General features: G+C 46.6%; 1 protein-coding gene across 4 annotated transcripts in view; it reads left to right on the plus strand.

Moving 5' to 3' along the window:
- The first annotated feature begins 133 nt into the window (after positions 1–133).
- The window catches only part of SEPTIN11 (septin 11), a 94,998-nt gene continuing 72,358 nt past the window's right edge, over positions 134–22,773 (plus strand). For 2 of the 4 annotated variants that reach the window (XM_040967542.1, XM_040967541.1), the window contains exon 1: positions 173–377. In XM_040967542.1, the coding sequence (XP_040823476.1) occupies positions 351–377 (27 nt within the window). In that variant the 5' untranslated portion in view covers positions 173–350. Of the gene's footprint in view, positions 378–22,773 lie in introns of all 4 variants that reach the window. The other 2 variants (XM_040967540.1, XM_040967539.1) reach the window with 2 other exon arrangements.

The raw sequence follows: 22,773 nt of genomic DNA on the forward strand, positions 1-22,773 counted from the left end.
GAGCCGAGGGAGCCCTCTGACGGCGGATGGGAGCCCGCCCATCCTCTGCTCTGTCGGGGCAGGCGCTCTCACACCCCTTCCTAGGAGGAGCAAATGGTTCCTTCCAGGCGGGTGGCCATGTTGCTCCCTTAAAGCAGGCGGGGCGGCGGCGTGGGGGGAGCAGATGCCGCTGGTTGCGAGCCGGAGCTAGGTTTGTGTAGCGCGCAGCCGCGAGCGAGGCGCGGGGGAGGCGAGCCGGAGTCCTAGCGCTGGCAGCAGCCAGTGTCGGCGGAGAGCACCCGGGCGCAGCCGGAGCCGGAGCGCTAGCAGCCAGCGTCGGCGGAGCGCACAAGGGCGCAGCCACCGCCGCGATGGCCGTGGCCGTGGGAAGACCATCTGTGAGTGTCGGGCCCTCCCTCCCTCCATCTCTTCCCTCGCTCGGCGCCGAGTGGTCTCAGCTTTGGGGCGGGTGGCTGTGGGTGTGTGTGCGCGTGGATTTGGGCGCGCGTCTGGGGCTGAAGGGGAGGGTGAAGCGCCCATAGGCGCGGGCGCCGCGTGATGCCTCAGTGCATCGTCTCGTAGCTCCCCTATTCGCAGCGTGCGCAAGAAAAGGGACCCTCTCGTCTGGGCGCGCTTTGGAAGCCTCCCCGGTTTAGCTTTGGCGTTTCCCAGCGAGCTGCCTTTGCCCGCGCACGCCGTGGCCCTCGTGATCTAAGGAGGGAAAGGCACCGGGTGCGCGGGGGTTTCCTCCAGGCTGCCCCGCGCGTCCCGGGGCGGTCGGGGGCATGGGAATTGTGCGCCGAGGCGCAGCGTGTCACCCGGCTTGAGGCAGCAGGTCAAGGGGTGGGGTTTCTGTGCTGGTTTCCCCCGTGCCTTGTGAGATCTCCGGACACCCTCAGGCTCCCAGCCGGGTGACCCGGCCCTGCCCAGGCTGTGGACAAAGCCGTCGCCAGACGCACAAAGTTTTCTTAAGGGCTGCCTTGTGGTGGTGGCGGCAGGAGGCAGGGAGGTATTGTAAGGCTTGCCGCTGAAAGGCCGGAGAGGCGGGCCTGCGAGGAAGAGGAAGGGAGGGCGGGTGCGTGGGGAAGCGGGCGCCCCATTGCCTCGGGTGCGGGGAGAGGGGCCAGGGAGGGGATTTCTGTCCAGGGCGTGGGGCCAGGGCGCTGGGGCCGGGCGCACCTCCGGGGTGCAGTGTTCGGTTTGCGAGGCGGGAGCGCAGCGGGACTTGGAGGATGCGGCTCCGCGCCAGCTGCACATCCCGGGTGTAGGGCGGAGGAAGGGGCGGCGGCGGCCTTTCCTTTTCATTGAAAGGAGCGGGGCCGGGTGGGAAAGGTGGAGTCGTCCTTCTGTTTTCCCCCTTGTTGGTGTTCAAAGTTCGTTTCTGGCTCTGGGGGCGCCTTGAGCGAGGTCCCTCCGGCTCCGTCGCCTTCTTTATGTATTCTTCAACTGCGTGGCTGCAGGTGGAAGCTAGAAAAATTATTGTAGGTAAGATCCCCCTCAAAAAAAAAAAGAAAGAAAGAAAAGAAAGAAAAAGTCGAGGCTGTGCGCCTAACCCGAACTCACAGCCCTGCTCCCCTGGCGCACGCACCATTTGCGCCCCCGCCTCGGGCTGCGCGGGAAGTTGGCGGGGAACCCTCCGGGCGTGCTCACTTGATATGGTGACTTCGCGGCTGCGGTATTTTCTAGGACGGTTTTCCCCGGTGAGCGCATATCCCAGGGTCATATGGAAGTGTGACTGGGTCCCTTAAGCCTTCGAAACTTAACTATTGGTCGACAGACTTTTGAACAATGCTTGCTTCCTGTTGCAGACCGCTTGTGCTGCTGGTCTTGAGTGGTCTTTGGGCAGGAAGTTTAAGACCTTAGAGGTCAGGTGTATCTGGTTAAACAACTCCCCACCTTCCCCCATATTATCAGGGTTCTAAACAGGGATTCAGGGAACTAAAGCAACATTTGTTTTAGATAAACTGGCAAGGGGCTGGAGAGCAAGCCTTGTGTGGGTGGGGGTGTCTGGGGAACACTTATTGCTGGTGCATTCTTGAGGGGTGGGGGCGGTGGAGGAAATAATTTGCTGCACATTTTCTATAAATTAGTTGGTTCATATATGCTGGCTAAATAGGAACAGTATGTGGATTTAAGGTTTCCTTGTGTGGCCGTAATCATATTCAACACTGGGTCTGCTAACCATATGTGAGCTTAATCCCACAGAATTCTTGTGTGAGAACTCTCTTTTAAATAATAGATATTTTTGAAGTATGTGTGTACGGAGGAGGAAACTTTTCTGCAAAGTTCCTGTTGTCATTGGAATTAAGTCTAAATTACTTAGCAATTTAAAACTAGAAGCCCAGGGAGTGGGGATGGCAGGCCGCGACACCCCACCCCCCCCAACTGCCTTGGAGGAGTGGTCAGTGGTGAGGAATTGACTACAATGTTGGAACAGGTCCTGTAATGCACTTCAGAAACCTTGTGATCAGATTTCCAGGGGACTGTTGAATTGTTACATTTTGTTCATTGCTCCAGTTCCAAACCTTTCCTCCCCTTTCCAGTTGTATTAGGTGGAGAGGGAGACAGACAGCACCCATCAACTGGTTCCCTCCCAGATGCTTGCAAAAGTGGGTTGAGTTGAAGCCTGGAGCCCAAATAATGCAGCCTTTGCTGCTGTCTGCCAGGGTCTGCGTTATCAGGAAGGTAGAGCCGGGGAGCCAGAGCTGGGCGCTAAACGCAGGTGCTCTCACACGCCTTGTGGGCATCTTAACTGTTAGGCCAAGAGCCCACTCCGGCTGACTGTCTTAAGTGTGTGCTGTGCAATTTTGCCTTCAACCTCACTGATGCTTCGCCAAGCCCAGCTGTAAGGCATTGCCTCTTGACTGCTGGGATGCTTCTCCCTCTTTCTAGTTGACTTATCCAGCCTCTGATAAGTAAGGGAGTGGGTGGGAGAAGACTCATTCCAAGGTTGATCTCTGTTAGTAGCTTCCTTAGTTAACTCCAGTAGAATTAATGAGCTCGTTTGCTAAATTGTCCAGGAAAACCTGACCATGTTTCCTTTCCTTATTAATGGCTTCTCCTATCCAGACTGCAGAAAAATTCTTCAATCTGAAGAAGCTACCTTCCATTTTAAACTTGTTTGAATCAGATCTGTAGTGTGGTATCCCAGTAAACATGGTGTTTTAGTTGGCAAAATTGCTTCTTTGTCAGATGCCGAAATCTCAGACCTACAGCATGGTTCTATTCAATTACACTCATTTAAATCGCAGTGCTAAATTCAGATTTTTCAAAAGATTTATTTATTTATTTGAAAGATTTAGAGAGAGGAGAGACAGAGAAAGATCTCCTGTTGGCTGGTTCACTCCCTAAGTGGCCCCAAGTGGCTTAGCTGGAGCTCAGCCAGTCTGAAGCCAAGAGCTTCTTCCTGTTCTCCCTCAGGAGAGCAGGGCCCCAAGCCTTTGGAACATTCTCCACTGCTTTCCCAGGCCACAAGCTGGGAACTGGATGGGAAGTGGAGCAGCTGGGTACGAATTGGCGCCCATATGGGATGCTGGCTAGTACAAGGCAAGGACTTAATCAGTAGGCTACCATGCCAGACCCCAGATTTTTTTTTAAGGGGAATTGTCACCTACACAAAGAAAGAGCTTTTGCTTGGTGTGCTTGTGTTTATTTCAGTTTTAATCTCGAGCTCCAGCATCTCCCAATTCCCCACTGATGGTAGGCAGGGGCCTATCAGCGTAACTGATTAATGGGGTGTCCCGAGGTCTCAGAGCAGCTCTTTCTTTGAAACACAATGTGGTAGTTTTTGTGGGGATCAGGCTTTATATGGTTTATCTATTTTCTCAAGGTGTGTGTGCGTGTTTATCAGGTTATATTCTAGGAGTTACAAAGAACTTTACAGAGAATTTGGTGCAACTTCCTGTTTGATGCAGAAGTACTGCTTGCTCTATTCCCAACAGAAGTCACTGTGTAGACTTTTTCAGTGGTGAAGACTTCCCTGTGATGCCTTTGAATCAGTCTGTTTAATCACTCTGATCTGTTGGATGCAGAGATGGGTCCAACTGGCTTGTGGAAGTGTGTTAATTGAATGCTGGAGTTACAGACTTCTCTGAGTGTCAGTGGTATAGAAGAAGACAAGAGAAAAGGCCTTTCTAACCTGGAACTTTTGTTTTACGCAAGATGTATTGTCCAGGTGTGTGAGGCAGGGACACACCTCAGTGCGGTGTGCCAGCTCCTCAGGGGAGAAAAGGAATGAGGGTGCTTGCTGCTGAGTCCCCCATTAAGATTCAGGTAGGGGATTGGCCCAGGTTGGTTGCACAGAGCTCAGATCTGGGAGGGGAGGGGAATAGAACAAGGAAATTGTATTATCCTTTGTTATAGAATTGCTGGATGATTTCAGGTTGTGGACTTGGCCAGTGTTCTTGGAGAAAGATTTATGGAGCTGAAAAAACATCATGGGGAGGGATGTCTTAAGTGACAGCTTGGGGATGGCTGTTAAAAATCAGAACACTTGGGGGCCTGGCATGTAGCCTAGTGACTAAAGTTCTTGCCTTTCACGTGCTGGAATCCCATATGGGTACCAGTTCGTGTCCTGGCAGCCCCACTGCCCATCCAGCTCCCTGCTTGTGGCCTGGGAAAGCAGCAGAGAATAGCCCAAAGCCTTGGGATCCTGCACCCATGTGCGAGACCTGGAGGAAGTTGCTGGCTCTAGGTTTCGGATCCGCTCAGCTCCAGCTTCTGCGGCTACTTGGGGAGTGAACCATTGGACGAAGATCTTTCTCTGTGTCTCTCCTCCTCTCTATATATCCGCCTTTCCAATAAAAATAAAATCTTAAAAAAAAAATCAGAACATTTGGTGATGTTCCTTGTACACATGGGTGGAGGGGTCTTTATGTAAACACCGAAGGGTGCAAGAACTGCCTGAGGTAAAGTAAGCCTGCATTTTTAAAATTGTTGAGAGCTGTGGATGGTTTTTTAAAATTATTATTCTTACATTATCTTGTTTCAAGATATATGTATGTTACAGTGAAAAAATAGACAAAGAAACTGATTAAAAAGCATGGGACTCCTTAGATGCAGCCATCCTGGTATCACAGGTTTAGGAAGGGTAGTGCATTTTATCCATTTTTACAGCAGGAAGCCTAATCCATGTCATTTAAATTGCTACTTAGGAATCAGAGCATGCCTGGAGGGGCCTAGCCCATTTGGACCGTGGGAACCCTCTTAGAGTGGGAGGATTGAATGCTTGCTTCTGGGATTGGGATGGCCATTTTGTTGGGCTGCTTCAAGACCCAGCGTTTCTATCCACTGTGGAGCCTTGGATTTAAACTTGGAGCAGGGTCTCTTTTTATAAAGTTCTCTTTTTACTAAGGACCTTACACTCGGTGAGGGGGCAGAGGCTGCTTTTGGATCTTGCTCCCGTCTTTCAGAGCCTCATCTGGCTCAGTGGGGATCACCCACAACCTCCAGGGAAACAAAGACCCAGCCTTTTTCCTAAGGAGACCTACTTTGCACTATAATTGATGCCCCCGCCCTGTTTTTTTTTTTTTTTTTTAACCAGACAATCAAGATTAACTAAAGACTCCAGACTGTGCCACCAGCCAAGCTGCCGCAGCTGCTGTTGAATAGCAGGCCAAGGTGCTACAGACAGACTTCCACAAAACAGCTGCCCTGTCTGGTGATTTGAAATGAAATTTGCATCATCACAGGGCTGGCCTGAGGGGGAAGTCTGTGCACTGAAGTGACTCAAGCCAAAGCTTTGTAGTACCTGGGTGCATGACCCAGGAAGTTCATATCCACCTGCTGAACTGTGACCCCAGGGATGGAGTGGGATGTGCTGAGAGGGGACAGGTTAAGGTTGGAGAGGTGATGAAGATGCCATGACAAATGAGAGAGTTGTCCCTGTTTTTTAGTAGTGCTGCCAAAGCGAGCACCCTGCTTTTTCTTTCTTTCTTTCTTTTTTTTTTTTTTTAAGATTTATTTATTTAGTGCAAAGTCATATAGTCAGAGAGGAAGATCTTCTATTTGATGATTCACTGTCCAAGTGACAACAATGGCCAGAGCTGAGCCGATCTGAAGCCAGGAGCCAGGAACCTTTTCCAGGTCTCCCACACGGTGCAGGGTCCCAAGACTTTGGGCCATCCTTGACTGCTTTCCCAGGCCACAAGCAGGGAGCTGAATGGGAAGCAGGGCTGCCAGGGTTAGAACTGGCACCCATATGGGATCCTGGTGCACTCAAGGCGAGAAATTTAACTGCTAGGCCACTGCGCCGGGCCCGAGCACTGTGCTTTTTAAAAATTTATTTTCAGGGCCAGCACTGTGGTGCAGCAGGGTAGGCCAACACTCCTAACCTCAGCATCCCATGTGAGCACCAATTCCAGTCCTGGGTGCTTTGCTTCCAGTCCAGCCCCGTGCTAATGCACCTGCTAAAGCAGCACAGAATGACTCTAGTACCTGGGGCCCCTGTCATCCATGTGGGAGAACTGGGTGGGTTCCTGGAAGTTCTCTCCCCCCCCCCCCCCCGGCTCTTTCTAGTAAGTGAAGTGAGCTTATTTTCATTTTATTCAGAAGGCACACATGTGCATGCAAACACACATGCATGCACACACACACATCCATGCACATAATCTTAAGTCTGTTGATTAACTTTGCAAATGCCCCCAGTAGCCAGGGCAGGGCCAGGCCAAAGACCAGAGCCCAGAACTCTGTGTCTCCTATATGGATGGCAGAGACCCCAGTCTTCAGTCATTCCACTGTCCCCCAGGGTGCATATTAGCATGAACTGGCTCCAAAGCAGAATAGCTGGGACTTGAACCAGGCACTTCAGTATGGAATGTACGTGACCCAAGGGACATCTTAACCTCTGTGCCTAACACCTGCTTCCTCCAGCCTTTTAACCTCCTCTGGTTTTGTGCTCCTCAAATTAAAATATGCCTAAGATAAAATTTTTATCTTGTTCTTTAGAAATGAGTAGCATTCCTTTGGGAAGAGTCTGATTCCCTCCCCCCCCCCCCAGGAGTTTTCTGATTTGCTTCTTATAAAAGTAGAATCACAATAATACAGTTAGGTTAGACATTGAAAAGCAAAATAACCTCCCGCCCCCCACATACAGTCACTTCAATGATCATTGTTAGTTATTTAGTGCACTATCCTGTGAGATTTCCCATGCACTTTCTGTATAGTTGCTGAGGTTAGGGTGGTGAGGGCAGTCCTGCTCCCAGGAAGGCTGAGTGAGCAGTGGGGCTGAGGCAAGGACCTGGCTGCGGGGGAGTGCTTCAGATTCAAATGGTGGCAGCAGGTGTGAAGTTCTGGCAGGGAGGGCAGGCCCTGAAAGGAAGGCAGTGTTGAGGGCACCTTCCTCTTCAGGGTATAGGGAGGAGGGATGGGAGGTAGGAGCCGCTGGAAGGGGCCTTGCTTTCTTTTAAGATGTGTGTTTGCCAGGCAGCTGTCCTGATACTTTGTATCCTGTCCAGCCAGGGTCTCTGACTTAGGCTAGCTCCCAGTCTTAGTGTTGGCTTCTGGAAGATACTGAGCACCTGCAGGGTGCTCATCCTTTGGGTTTGTTGAGCTGAGGGGAGATTGGATGTGGGCAGTGATTCCTTTCTTGCCTGAGCTGTGAGCCCTCTGCAGCAGTGGAAATGCAGACCAAGAAGGGGACTCGGGAAGCAGGGTCCGGTGCTCACCTGTGACAGGGGCAGTCAGGGCGCCTAGAAAGGAAGTCAAACACCCAACAGTTCTCTAGCATAAGAGAAAAGTCCGTTAAAAACCACGGTTCCTTTATCTTAAATATATCTTTTTTATTTATTTGAGAAGCAGAAAAAGAAAGCTTCCATCTGCTGGTTCACTCTACCAAATGGGCATAGTGTCTGGGGCTTAATCAGGCCAAAGTCAGGAGTCGGGAACTCTGTCCTGATCTCTCACATGAGCGCAGCAGGCCAAGCACTGGGGCCATGTTACATTGCTTTGGCAGGCGAGTTAGCAGGGAGTTGGGTCAGAAGCTGAGTTGCCGGGACTCCAGGTACCTCCATGCTATGTAGTGCTAGTACCGTAAGTGGCAATTTCACCTGCCACAAAAACCAGAGGTCCCTTTAACACTTAATGCCATTTTCATTCATCTTGTCTCTTTGTATATCCTGTTTTCATCCCAGTATAAGCTTATTAAGGGTGCCTGTTAAACTTATTTAGGCCTACTGTTGGGACCAGAGGAATTTTGACCCCAAACTTCATCTAGATTTACACGGAGGTGAGGACCTTCCAGCCTGTGGCCCATGGACAGCCCGTGGAATCATGTGATCTGGCCCTGCTAAGGCAACCACAGGCGGGAAATAAACTCATAGCAGACTACTTTTTAAGTTGATAATTTTCTGTGACCTGTGAATAATGTTACAAATATCCAAATGGGCTTTGCAGATAAAAGGCTTCCCAACCCCTTGGAGGAAGCCACTTGCTTGGCATCTTGAGTTTAAAGTATGTTCTGGGGCCAGCACCCTGGCATAATAGGTTGTGGTGTTTGCATTCTGTGTGGGCGCTGGTGGGAGTCCTGGCTGTCTTACTTCCAATCCAACTTCCTACTGATGCACCTGGGAAAGCAGTGGAAGGTGGCCTAGCTCCAGTCTACTGGCCTCTATAAAATGAAATAAACATAAATAGATATATTTTTTTAAAAGTATATATTTCATTCCGACATGACCAAGGAAAGTGGTCTCTTTATCCTTACCAAGTACCTAGAAAGTAACATAGACAGGACACTAAAACACAGGTAAATTGTCACCCATGGCAGCCCATTATGGGAGAGCTGGACTTTGGAACCACCTGCTCTGCACACACTGGCACGCTCTGACTCATGTTGACTGACACAGCAAAGGTGGGCTGCTCTCCTGAAGTTCTCTCTTCCACACTCCAAGGCCTTCACCTTGCTGCCCTGGACTCTAAGCCTCCCAGTTCAGGAGCTTCCTCAGCCTGTGGGAAGCTTGCCTGGTGGCAGAGGAGAGATGGACGGGACCCCGTGCTGGCTTTGGGAGTTCTTTGATGGGTCACTGTGACATGAGCTACTTTGGTCAAAGCATACAGTCACAGTCAACATCTGCATTCAGTGGCACGTGGGCGGATGGTCCTGTGAAGAGTGGTTCTGCAAGGCACTTAGCCAAGCTTGAGGGAGGGGAAGTGAATACTGAGATGGCCCCCAGCATCCCAGTGGGCAATCTACGGTGAGACCAGGAGGTTTTCTCTGACTGCCCTACTCTGATCCCAGCAGTATATGATAAATGATGTATGACTGAGTGTGTGGGTCTGAGACAGATACACACACACACACAGCGAGAGAGAGAGAGAGAGAGAGAGAGAAGCAGCCAGAAGAAAGGCAATGTGTGATTGTTTTTGCTGACCACTCCTGGTGAGTTTCCTGTGGCATCAACACCAAGGGAGAGATAGGGAGTGGGGGTGACCTTCTGTACTGCCCTTGTGGGGGCTCCAGCTGTGGGTCTGTTGCTCTCTGGGGAATGATTCTGTGGCCGTTAGCACTTCCAGCTGCCTGACACTGCTGGATTCCCTCCGGATGCTTCCAGATCTGACCTTTCCCAGCCGCTCTGTTCCCAGCTGCGGATGTCTTTCCCGGCTCCGGGTCCCTTCTGCAGAGGCAGTACGGAGTAGCATTTTTGCTGAGGTTGGAGGCTCCAGAGCCAGACTTCGTGGGTCTGTGGGCATCAGCTCTGTGACCTTAGACAAGATATGCAGTTACTTCATCTATGAAGTGGTAAGCTAACCTCCTTGGAAGATGTGCATAAGTTCATGATCTGGGGGTGTTCACTGTCCAACAGTGATGAACTTTATGAATACTTTATACAAATGCCCCCTACACCCAGTGTGTGCCCTTGTCCTGAACAGTTGAAGTGTGCAGGCCTTCCCTATTTTGGTCAGAGCCCACTTGTGGGGCAGGGGTCAGATGTTCCCTCAGTGGCTCTTCCACTGGCCAGTTCCAGCTTTGGTGACTTTGTTTGAATTCTTGCGACAGGTCGCCCAGATTGCCCATAACACTTCCTGTGTCTCACCGGGCTTGGGAACCCTCTCCTCTTCCTCTCTCCTTCCCTCTCTCCCTCCCTCCCTCCCTTCCTTTCTTCCTTAAAGATTTATTTATTTGAAAGACAGAGTTACAGACAGGCAGAGAGAGAGAGAGAGTTCTTTCATCCGCTGATTCACCCCTGAAATGGATGAAATGTATTGGCCTGAAGCCAGCAGTTTCCTCTGTGGCTTCCACATACATGTAGGGGCCCAAGGACTTGAGCCAGCTTTCCCAGGAATATTATTAGCAGGGAGCTGGATGGGAATTGGAGCAGCTGGGACTCAGACCAGAGCGCCTGTGGGATGCTAGCTCTTCAGGTAGTGTTTTATTGCGCTGGGCCGCGACATCAGCCTGCTCCCTATTCTTTAAGTTGCCTTTTTAAATTTGAGAGGAATCAACTAATATAGTTGTGAACATTTAAAAAAGTAAAATCTTGCCATAAGCAATATGTTTTGCCAGGCTGTGGTCCTGCTCGTGTGTTCTTGGTGTCTATTTTGCCCAACTTGCAAGGAGGGGCATTTGAGCAGGTGATGGCTGGTCCTCCTTGGGCTCAGCTGGCTAAGGCTTGTGGCAGCCACCAGCCGCTTGCTGTACCTTTCTGTTCTGGCCACCACTGGCTTGGCTTCAGGCTGGCGTAGGCTTTCCAGTTTGCTTTCTTCTCTAGGCCTCTCCTCTTCCGACCAGTGTGTAGAGGTGGAGTTAACATTCTGCCTCACTCGCCCTTCCCCTGGGGCAGGGGCAGGGGCAACCTTTGATTGATGGGCCATGGAAACTGGGGGGGGGGGTTGCCTGGGACATCTGTCTTGCTATTAAGTGGGCTAATTCTGAGGAATGCTCCCTGAAGGACCTGCTAGGTAATTAGATCTGCCATGCCCCAGGACAAGACAGCTTTCTTTCCAATCTCCCCGTCCTGGTCCCCTGAATCAAGTCCCCGAATGACTGCATGCCTGCCTGCAAACTGTTGTCAAACATCATATTTTGGAGAAATGAAAACTCTTTGTTCTCTGGTTTGAGGCTTTTCTTTTGCTTTATAAAATATAGGAGTGTGAACATTAGTTTTTTTAAAATTTATTTTTATTTTTATCACAAAGTCAGATATACAGAGAGGAGAATCTTCCATCTGATAATTCACTCCCCAAGTGACCACAACACCCAGTGTTGTGGGGATCTGAAGCCAGGAGCCAGGAACCTCTTCCAGGTCTCTCAGACAGGTGCCCGGTCCCAAGGCTTTAGGCTATTCTCTGCTGCTTTCCCAGGCCACAAGTAGGTAGCTGGATGGGAAGTGGAGTGGCAAGACATGAACTGGTATCCATTTGGGGATCCCAGTGGTTGTGAGGTAAGGATTTAGTCATTGAGCTATTGCACCGTGCCCACTTTAAACTGCTGTGAAGAAATAAAAAGAGTGGAGCCAACATGGTGGCTCAACAGGCTAATCCACCTGCAAGCACTGGCATCCCCTATGGGTGCTGGTTTGTGTCCTGACTGCACTACTTGTGATCCAGCTCTCTGGTTGTGATCTGGGAAAGCAGTGGATGATGCTCCAAGTGGTTGGGAACCTGTACCCATGTGGGAGACCTACAGGAGGCTCCTGATTCCTAGCTTCGGATCAGCACAGTGCTGGATGTTGTGGCCATTTGGGGAGTGAATCAACAGATGAAAGATCTCTCTGTTTCTCCTTTCTGTAAATCTCTTTTAAGTAAAAATAAATGTAAGAGGGAACTGGACTTTTTAGTTTTTGCTTATACTAGCAAGTAAGTCACTTAAACCTTCCTACCATTTTTGTTTCTGCTTGTTTGGAAAAGAGCTTTTACTGTGGATGGAGATGCTTGCTTTTGAGTGTGCAGCATCGACTTTGTTCTGTCAGCTTGTTTAGTTTGCACATTTCCAGTTAGTTGCATTTTTGTATTCGAGGAACAGGATATGGAGTAAGTGGCTGAAAACTGTAGTTTTGATACATGAGCTGTGAACTTGAACCAAAACTTAAAGCTATTTGGAAAAAAAAAAAAAGAGAGAGAGAGAGATGAGAGAAATCTTGGGGCTTAGACTGCCAACATGGATTGGACAAATGAGCTAATAGTTCTGGCCACAACTTTAGTATTGAGCAATTCTCAGGATCTGAATTAATGCAAGTGCCTGCCTTAGGCATAGTTGGTCACATTATTCTTTGCTTCCTGTAAACCTGATTTTGGAGACTGTATAAACTAAGTTGATTGGGTCTGAGGTTGTCTTCCAGTGTGTCCTCCGTGCTTTCCATCTTTTGGGGTGTTTGATTCTTTCGTGTGAGTGGGCAGCTGTTGATCTGTACTGGTTTGATACGTGCCTCTTTATTTTCCAAACCTTTTATAATCCTTGGTCAACCCCCCATCACTGCCCTCCTGGGCAACGTTGGACATGCTGGCATTAGAGCACAATTTTATCTCTGCACTCTCTAGAGAGTTCTTTTAGTTGTTGGCAATCAAACTTACCCCTTCAGAAACCAGTTATTGCAAAGTACTTGATAAATTTAAGACATAAAATTAAGATAAGCTGTAATGGCTAACAATTCATTTGCTACCACTAGCTGTGGCTCCAGGCTAGCTTTTAAGCTGTGTGGAAGAGAATCCACAATTGTATTGAATTATATAACCTAATCAAGCTCAGGTGTTGAGGAGGAATTCATAAAATCAAAATGAAATTCCATGTGAGTGTATTGTGAAGCTGGGGATGCTGCTAAAAATCATTAAATCTTTCTTGGAAAACACATATTGTCATTCCTTAGTGACATTTTCTATTTCCTGTTCCTTAAATTAACAAACATTGAGCCCCCGCGGACACTGTGAACAAATGAAAAGTGTCCAAAACATATTCCTGTCCCATCAGATTAAACCCGAATGTAAGTCTGTCTGTCTGATCTTTCCATTGCTAAGGTTAGAAATTGTAGAATAGAGCAGAAACTCAAGGGTGAGCCATGCAGACTTGTTTGTCGTTCCTAATCCATGTCTCAGCACTCACTCGGGCTAGTGGATCATGAGCCGTCTCACCTCTAAGGACCTTCAGTGTTTTCAGCTCTGCGTTGTTGGCAGGCAGGTCTGCAGGTTGGCTGGGAAGCAGTGGCTGTGACTTCATGGCGCTCATGTCCACCTTTGGGAGGGTCTGGCCAGACCCTTCTCACAGCATTTCTCCCTGCTCTTTCTGTTCCATACTAAATACTGGAGAATGTGGTTTAGCATTCAGCAGGAGTGGGCCCACTTATTCTTTTTCTTTTCTTTATAGTCTTTATATTCCCCCCCCCCCTTTTTTAAAAGATTTTTATTTCATTGGAAAGGCATATTTACAGATAAAAGGAGAGACAGAAGAAAAGATCTTCCATCTGCTGGTTCACTCCCCAAATGGCTGCAATGGCCAGAGCTGAAATGATTCAAAGCCAGAAGCCAGGATCCGGGTCTCCCACGAGGGTGCAGGGCCCCAAGGCTTTGGGCTTTCCTCTGCTGCCTCCCCAGGCCACAAGCAGGGAGCTGGATGGGAAATGGAGCAGCTGGGACACGAACAGGTGCCCATATGGGATGCTCGCATTACAGGCGCTTTTTAATTTGAGGGAGTGCTTGAAAGGGTGCTTACAGCCTTGTTTCCTCCCATGCTACCCTCAGAAATGTGTTCTTTTGGTTTAAGGCTGGAATGGAAAGAGCACACCAAAGGAAACTGGGACATTTTGTCAGCATCTGGATGAGATGTTTTCACAGTCTGCCCAATCAATTTATGCTCTCCTTTCCCACAAACAGCATCCCACATAGTAGGCTGTGTGTTTGCTTAAGACTCATTATTCTGAAAGTCAGAATTTGAGAAAGGGAAGGAGAGTCAAAAAGAAAATCTTCCATCCACAGGGTCTCCCTAGATAGATGGCCATAATATCCAGCACTGGACCAGGTAAAGGCCAGGAGGCAGAAGCTTCATTCGATTTTCCAGTGCTTAGCAGCGGCCCAAACACTCTGTCCATCTTCCTCACTTTTCCAAGGCCATCAGGGAGCTGGATTTTGGAGCAGCCCAGACATGAACCAGTGTCCACACAGGATGCCAGCTTTGCAGTTGGCAGTTTTACTCACTATGCTGCAATACTGCCCCCGAACCCATGACTAGGATCCAGTGTTCTGTTGTAGGGCACATTTGTGTTTCTGTACCCACCAACAGAATTGTATGCTTAATGCCAGCTGTTTTTAAACCTGCTATGCCAGCTGTAAAAATCATAATTGCGTGATTTTTTAAATTTATTGTTTTAAAAATTTGAAATGCATATATAAAGAAGGAGAGACTGAAAGGGAAACATCTTCCATCTGCTGGTTCACTCCCCAAATGGCTGCTGCAGGTGAAGTTGAGCTGATCTGAAGCCAGGAGCTTTGTTCATGTCTCCCACATGAGTACAGGGTCCCAAGGACCTGGGGCCGTCCTCCACTGTTTTCCCAGTCCACAAGCAGGGAGCTTGATGGGAAGCGGAGCAGCCAGGGAGCAAATTAGTGTTCCCATATGGGATCCTGGCACTTGAAGGTGGAGGATTAGCCTATTGAGTCATGGCCCAGGCACCATTCCCTCCCCCCCGCCCCCGCATATTCCATAAATCAGTGAAATAAAAGTGTGAAGTTGTTTCTAAATTAGGTGCATTGCAAAGATTTGACAAACGTGAGGATTTTGCTAAAATTAAACTGTGAATTCTATTTAGTTAATTGCAAAAAGTTAGAAAAAAATTGTAAGGATCTTGACAAAAGTCTGCACTGAGACTGTGTTGATGAAAATACTTTGAAATTCTGGCTTCCCTTTAAAGAAGCAAATGAAGTCATGGATAATGTCTGTGGGTTTGTGCTGGGAGGATCATCTCGCTGAAGTTACTCTGCATTATGCTGAAGCAGCCTTGGCCCTTTGAAAATTGATGGAATGAACGTATGTGTAGATGTGTTTGGGTGAAACTGAATGGTTAGATTGTACCTTTGATTTTTAGCACTGTATACTCTTTATTTGAAAGGCAGAAAAACACAGGCAAAGAGACCTTCAATCTGTAAGTTCCCTCCTCAAACACTTTTTTCCTTTTTTAAAACTTTATTTAAGAGACTATTTTTATTTGAAAGGCAGAGTTAGAGACCCTTGCTACCCCACATGAGAAACCAGGATGGAGTTCCTGGCTCTGCTTTCAGTCATTGTGACCATTTGGGGATTGGACAAGGAATGGAAGATTTCTCATTCTTCCTCCTAAAAGGCTTAGATAAAGGGACTTGAAAACCACCGACCCCGCCCCGTTTCTGCACCCATTTGTCCAAATTCTTACACAGTTCTGTCTGGCTGGTTCACTCCCCAAATGGCTGCAATCCATGTGTCTGGAGCGATCTTTTTGTGGGTCAGTGTGAGAGTATTCAGTTACCAGGTTGTCCTGGGTTAATGCAAGTATCCCTGGTGGTGGTATTTAATGTCTTCTATACCCTGATGGAGATGATTACCAGGATTCATTTGTTTCTGCTGCCAGATTTAGAGAAAAGAACACTAGAAAATAACCCATTTCGTTTTTCTTAAGGTGAGTCTAGAAAAAAGGGCTATAGGATTGTGGAGGCAAAACAGTTTTTGGAGAGGCAAATTTAGTGATTCTTTAGATTCTTTCTCTGAAGTTCCCTCAGGAGATAATGACAGATTATTCAAGATCCTTCTGAGAAGGAGAAATTGGCTCACTGGGACCTTGCAGGCATTCAAGCATCGAGCAAATGGCAGTTTGACTCCAATAGCACATTTCTGCTATCACTGGCCAATCTTTAACATCAGCACTTTTTGAAAGTCTTAATCCCAACCATGAGAAAATGATTAAGAAAGCAAGTGGAAAAGTTGTTTTTCTCTTCCAAAATAAAAGGCGTGGGAGGAAAATTTTAACAAATTGGAAGCAAAAATGTGTGACTTCTCCTTTTCTCAGACTAAAACTGGAATACTTTTCAAAGTGAGCTCTTTGGGGGGAGGGTTAAATATGCCTTTGGAATGTTGTTGTGAATTTACATACAGGTTTTGCCACAGAACTCACTGTACACACTGTAGTTTCCCTAATTAAAACTGCAATTCTACATATTTTAGTTTTTGTGTTTCGATTTCAGTGAGTGAAAGTGACTCTTCAGAGAACTCTTCTGAGGTGGGTTGGTTGGATAGTCTTATTGTTCTTTTTTTTTAAACACTCATTAATTTGAAAAAATTACAGAAAGAGAGAAGCCATCCACTGGTTCACTCCTTAGATGGCCACAAAAAATATCCAGTAGCTTCTGGGTCTCCCATGTGGTTGTAGAGGCACAAGAACCTGGGCCGTTTTCCACTGCTTTTCCCGGGTGCATTAGCAGGGATCTGGATTGGAAATGGAACAGCCAGGACCAACATCGATGCCTGTGTGGGAAGTCAGTGTTGCAGTGCTATTTTTGACCCAGGACTTTGATTCTAGTTGATGAATCAGGTCTCCTGACTTGGTTACATCCTCTTACCATACATAGATACCACGCTTCACTGTAAATGCAGCTGGGTGCAGATAGAACTTTCCATGAGAGTGGAAGTGGAAAATATTCTATTTTGGTATCTATTAATGGTCAATGACTTGGGCCATTCTGGGCCTGACATTTTTATTTGTTTATTTTTAGTTCATTTATACCTAGACAGAAACATGTGGCTAGTGACTATGAATGTTATATAGCATTGCTTTAGGATTGTAGCTTAAAAATATTTATATTCTGGTCTAACTTTAAGGAACAGTAGGATCTAATTTTTTTTTAAAGCACCCAGTTGGTGGTCTGGGTAAAGGGAGGGAGAATGAATGGCCTCAAAGAGAGAGGCCTGTACAAGTTAAGCTAGTCCCAAGCTGTACCACTTCTGATCAAGCTCCCTGCTAATGCTCCTGGGAGGCAGTTGGTAATAGCTAAAGAAATTGTGTCCTTGCCACCTATGTGCAAGTCCCACATGGAGTTCCTGGGTCCTGCTTCTGCCTGGCCCAGCCCAGGCTGTGTAGACGTTTGAAGAGTCAGTCAGCACAGAGAAGGGCGTGAGTTTTCTATCCCCTGTCATTCCTTCTCTCTTTACCCCCACTTCCCATTCCTTTCAAAGAAGGAAGAAAGGAAAGGAAAAAAAAAAAAAAGGAAAGAGGGAAGGGATTCTTTTTTTGAAAGGTAATTGGGAATTTCCAAAGGATTTGAGTTTAGAAAAGGGAAAGGGTGATGATGTATATGAATGATAATCATTAGGATCTGACAGAGCCACGTAATGAGTGTGTGGATGTGTGATGTTCCATATGCTTGAACCCTTTCTTTATCATCCTAATGAAAAGCCAAGTTTGAACTCCGATGGATCCATCCCCGTGGCAGGCATTGCTTGTTAACCTGTGCTTATATTGAACTTTGGTGCCCTGCATAATTTAAAACCCTTAAACATTTTTCATATGCAATATTTATCACTGAGTGCCAGCAGTGCTATAGCAGCGTGAGAGCTCGAATTGTGGATCATTTGTAGCCCAATTTCCTCTGAAAATTTAGTTCCAGAAAGAACTAAAATATGTTGATTTGAAATTCCATCCAGGTTGGCCAAGCGCTGCTGTCTGTACCTCCCTTGCTCGGCTTGCTAACATTTGCAGGGCTTAAGTCACTAGTAGCAAATTCTGTTGGCCTCATTCATAACAGATGTGAGTGCCTATGTATCCTTGTGATGTGTTAGGTACTTTTGTTGGGGAGAAATTTTTTTTTGTCATTAATATAAATTTTGAAAGTTTTGTCTATGAGATTTATATCCAATTCAGGTGGAGGTTATTGCAGGGAATGCTTGTTTTCTATACTTCTGTTTGCAAAAGAAACCCTTGTAGCAAGTAGTGCATTTTAGTCATGTAGACACACTGAAGGAAAAAAAATGCTTGCATCAGTGATACTCAAAAGTGCATTTTCCCTCACAACATAAAGCAAGAATTGTTGTTGTGCTTTTGTGATTGAGTTTTGGAGCTTATTAATGATTTTCTTCCTTAACGACGGAGTGCAGAATATGTATATTCTAAATTTGGAGCTCTATAGTTGGGATCTCAGGATTTAAGGAGAAAGCATTTATGATGCTAAAAGGATCTTGTGTCATCAGAAATGCTCCCAGGCCTTGGCTCAGCTGTCCTGTTGACGGAATAAAAGAATCTGCTTTAGAAGAGGAGCTATATTGAAATGTTCGAGGACATTCTGAACAACTGCAAGCGTTCAGCTACAGCAGGCTGCAGTTTCTCTTCTGTGGCTGTGGCTCCTTGGACACTGCCCTTTCATCTTTTGTTAACTGCATTCCCCGGGGTGCAGGGAGGGTCAGCGTGTAATCTTAGCATCTGTACTGCTGTGTAGTCCAGTTTCCTTTATTCCCTGGTGGGAGAAGATGGTGAAAAGATGGGCGACACCCTGTAGATAATGACACTTGAGCTCGTGGGGGGGTTGGGTGTTGGATCTACCAGTTAAGGTCCCAATTAGGCTGCTTGCGTCCCATTTTTGCAGCGCCTGGATTCAGTGCTTGGCTGTGGCTCCTGACCCCATCTTCCTCAGAGACACTGATGATGACTCAAGTAGCCGAGTTCTTGCTGCCGAAGGCAGAGACCTGGATTAAAATCCCAGGTGGCCCAGCTGCTAACCTGGGTGAGTCCCAGCCCTAACAGCAACCCCCGACCTAGTGGGCGTTTGGGGGTTAGCTAGAAGATGGAGCTCTCCTCTTGCTGGGGTCCATGCAGAAGGTGTGGATGGCATGAAGGTGTGAAGAGAACAGCTCCCCTGCTTGGCAGGGCCCAGGGGAGCTTCCAGTTGTTTGGCAGGGCCCGACGGATTTCTCTCTGACCACCTTGACACAGTCTCACCACCTTTTTGCATGGAAACTCAAGCACTAACAATTCTGTAATCTATTGAGGCATTGTTTGCCCCTGTGGGATGGCTTTTGTCACCAACGTGAGCTTGAGAGTTAATGTTATTGATAATGTCTTGGTGAGTGGGCCTTTAACTGCGCACAGGAGTACAATTAAACCCATGCCATTTCTGGACACCTTATTGTGTACCTACCCATTGCCCTGAAATCGGGCCCAGACATACAGCATGCCTTCTGGGAAACGGCTTAATAAGAATTTTACAAAGTAATGAAAGTGATGGGAATGAGAGCTGAAACTGCTATGGCAATAAATATAGTCATTGTTATCTCAAAGGCTAGCCTATTTTCGCAATTTTTTGGAGCATAGAAAATGTAATTGTTTTAGCTGCCTTTATAATTTTTAGCTAGAGAAGTTAAGGATGCTTTTATTAAAGAAAAATGCTTTTGATTATTGTTTTGTTGTTTATGGGGTGGTAGAATCTATAGTTGTAGGGGGATTTAACATTTGAAGTTTCTGTTTTAGATTTTAGGTTTTTTTCCCTTGTAACCTATTTTCCCATTAAATAATGGGTGAATTGTAGAAATAGAAATGTGGTAGGAATGTACTACTGATTAGCAGGTAATCGTATGTGCCTTGGCCTTGGAGTCCTGGCTGTTGCTCCATGGCTACTGTTGAACAATGAATATGGCTTGCTTTGAAGAATATGAGTACAGTATTTTGCAGAATTATCTTTAGGGGCACCTGCTTAGCCCTGAAGTGCAGACGGAATGACCAAATGTCTGTACATGCCCCCTTAGTCTTGAAGTAAAAAATAGAACAATTAGTTGCTTGTGCAGAAGCTTGTGAGGTGTCTGAGTAAATAAAAAGGACAGTTTTTTCTTGAGCTGTTGTGGGAACACACCAAGTGTCTGTGTCTTTCTTTATCGCCAACTCTACACACCCTACCCGAGCTCCGAACTCGGCTGGAGCTGGACTCCGGCATCCTCTCTCTTTCATTGCTTCTCAAATACATGTTGAAAAATATTTTTAAGGATGTGGAAGGTGTTCATTTTGGCGCCAAAAATTTAAAATCTGTGCACATGAGGTCTTCAAAAAGTTGACTGAAATTTCATTCTATGATAAGATTATGTATGGAGTTCAGTATTTTTTTTGCCCCAAAATATAACTTTTAATTCTGTTTTATATGAACTTTTTGAAGTCTCGCATATATTAGTGTTACCACAATAATGTCATAAAGATTTTTTTTTTACATTTTTGCACATAAAATTCCCAACAAATTTTGAGTCTTATCCATGCTTGACAAGAGAGTTGACCCCATGGGAGGGTTAAGGACAGGATTCAGGCAGGTGTTGTGTCCCATCGTTCAGGCAGAAGAAAGACGCTAAAAGACCCAAAATGATCATGACCTGATTAGGCAAATACAGCAATTATTTTCGTGTAAGAGGGCACTAGATTAGTATGAACAGCGGGTTTTCTTAAATGTGGTTTTATATTTTTGTTTTATTTATACACTTTTTTTAAAAAAGAAATCTGAAAAGTACAATTACAGAAGGGGGATGGAAAAGGTGAAGGAGGTGGCTTTTCTCCTATCCACTGATTCACTTCCTAAATGGCCATTGTCGGTCAGGGATACACTAGACCAAAGCTGATAGGCAGGGGACTTCGTTCAGGTCTTGGCATGTGGGCACAGGCCACCTGAATATTTGAAGCATCCCACTGATTTCCTAGAGAGCTGGATTGGAAGTGGATTAGGTGGGACTTGAACTTGTGCCCACATGGGGTAATAGTGTTGCATGTGGTGGCTTAGTTTGCTATGCTACAATATCAGTCCCCAAGTTTTAGATTTCAACATTTTAAAAAAGTATTTGAAAGGTAGAATTACAGATAGAGGAAGTGACAGAGAGAAAGCTAAATCTTCCATTTGCTGGTTTGTTCCCCAAACACCTGCATTAGCCAGGACTGGAACAAGCTGGAACCAGGAGCTTCACTCATCCAGGTCTCCCACTTGGGTGGAAGAGACCTGGTGCTTTCCCTGGCACATTAGTAGGGAATTAGATTGGAAGTGGCACATCCAGGATTATAACTAGTGCTCATAGGAATGCCAGCATCACAGGTGATGGCTTAACCTACTGTGCCACAGTTTGGCCCCCCAAATCTTGGAAAAGAAAGTTAAACTCATATGATCCAGATTTCAACTAATGCTTGCATTTTATCATCGTTAGAAAAATGCTTGACTTGATATAGCCATGATATTAACTGGAAACAGACATCTCTAAAATGCCTGATGACCAGTTCATGAGACAGTTTTAATGGCCTTCAATTTGTTTCTGCATTGAATTACTGGTGGCATGGTAAAATAAGTAAATAAATAAATTCAAATAGTCTTTGACTAAGGTATGTGCTGTTATTCGACTTTCTTATTTGAGTTAGGAAAACATCCCCAGAAGGACAGCTCTGAGCTTTTATAATTCAACTGCCACAACTGGGCTAATGCACACAGCAGCCTGGCCCTGGCTGGGGAAATGAGGTGGTGCTATAGTTTTGCAGAGAAGATGCATGTTTTAAATACGAAGTGAAATAGCCCCCTCTGAAAAGCTCAGCAGCATCAAATCGTATATTTACAAATACTCCATGGGCCACAGAAATGTGTCTGGAACCAATCTGCCAATTTGCAGTCAATTTCCAATATAAACAATTGATTAATGTTTGTTGCATTTACATAGAAAAGCCATCTACTAGTTCACTCCATAAATGGCTGCAGTGGTGAGAGCTGAGTGGATCTGAAGCCAGCAGTCAGGAAGCTGCTTCTGGGTCTCACACATGGGTGCAGGATCTCAAGGCTTTGGGCCATTCTCTAATGCTTCCCAGGCCATAAGCAGGGAGCTGGATGGGAAGTGGAGCAGCTGAGACATAAACTGGTGCCCGTATGGGATGTTGGTGCTTGCAAGCAGATGATTAGTCAACTGAGCTATTGTGGCGGCATCCCCTCCCTACCAAAAAAAAAAAAAACCTTTCATGTATCTTTTATAGTGTTTCAACATTTGAACAAATAAAACTTTTTTTTTTTTTGCCTGTGAAAGATGTGTTTGTTTTTATAATGGCAATGACGCAAGTGCCAGAACTGTGGTGTGTAGGGGGTTGCTGAGAGCAGCATCAAAACTTGTAAATTGTTTGCTTAACAGCATCTCTCGAGGCGGGCGTGGGACAGAGAGATGCAATTGGGAGCTGCAAGACCAGAACTGGTGCCTGGTGTAGTGGGAGGAGGACCCAGTCCCAGAGGGTGGGTGGGTCTGCCAAAGCACTTCAGTGCTGTAGGTCGTGGCTAGGGCTGGGGTTTTTACTTGTGGTTGGGATCCAGTGACAGTTAATGGCTGCTCCCACCAGCTGTGAAATTGTTCATGAGCTTAGCTAGTAGGTTGATAGGAAAAGCAGAAAGGCAGGTGGACATCTGTGCAATGGGTTCTGTTACCAAATTCTAAGATGTTCTTGGGACTAGAGCCAGGTGGGATTTTAGAGGTCACCTAATCCAGGACCTTTCCTTAAGATGGGGAAGCAGTTGTGGGAGATGAGCTATGCATTTTTTTTTTAACCTTTCCCAGTGGGAACCTAGTGTTCTTTTCCTCTCTTTTTCCTACCTATAAAAAATTGTAAACTGGGGCTAGTACATTAGCTCAACTGGCTGATCCTCTACTTGCAAGCAATGGGATCCCACATGGGCGTCAGTTCATGACCTGGCTGCTCCACTTCCCATTCGGCTCTCTGCTTGTGGCTTGGGAAAACAGTAGAAGATGACCCAAGTCCTTAGGACCCTGCATCTGTGTGGGAGACCCAGAAGTTCGTGACTTCAGATCGGCTCAGTTCCAACTGTTGCAGCCATTTGTGGATTGAAACAGCGGATGGAAGATCTGTC

Source organism: Ochotona curzoniae, unplaced genomic scaffold (assembly GCF_017591425.1).
Source record: "Ochotona curzoniae isolate NIBS_2020 unplaced genomic scaffold, NIBS_Ocur_1.0 scaffold_4506, whole genome shotgun sequence".
NCBI classification, from domain to species: Eukaryota; Metazoa; Chordata; class Mammalia; order Lagomorpha; family Ochotonidae; genus Ochotona; species Ochotona curzoniae.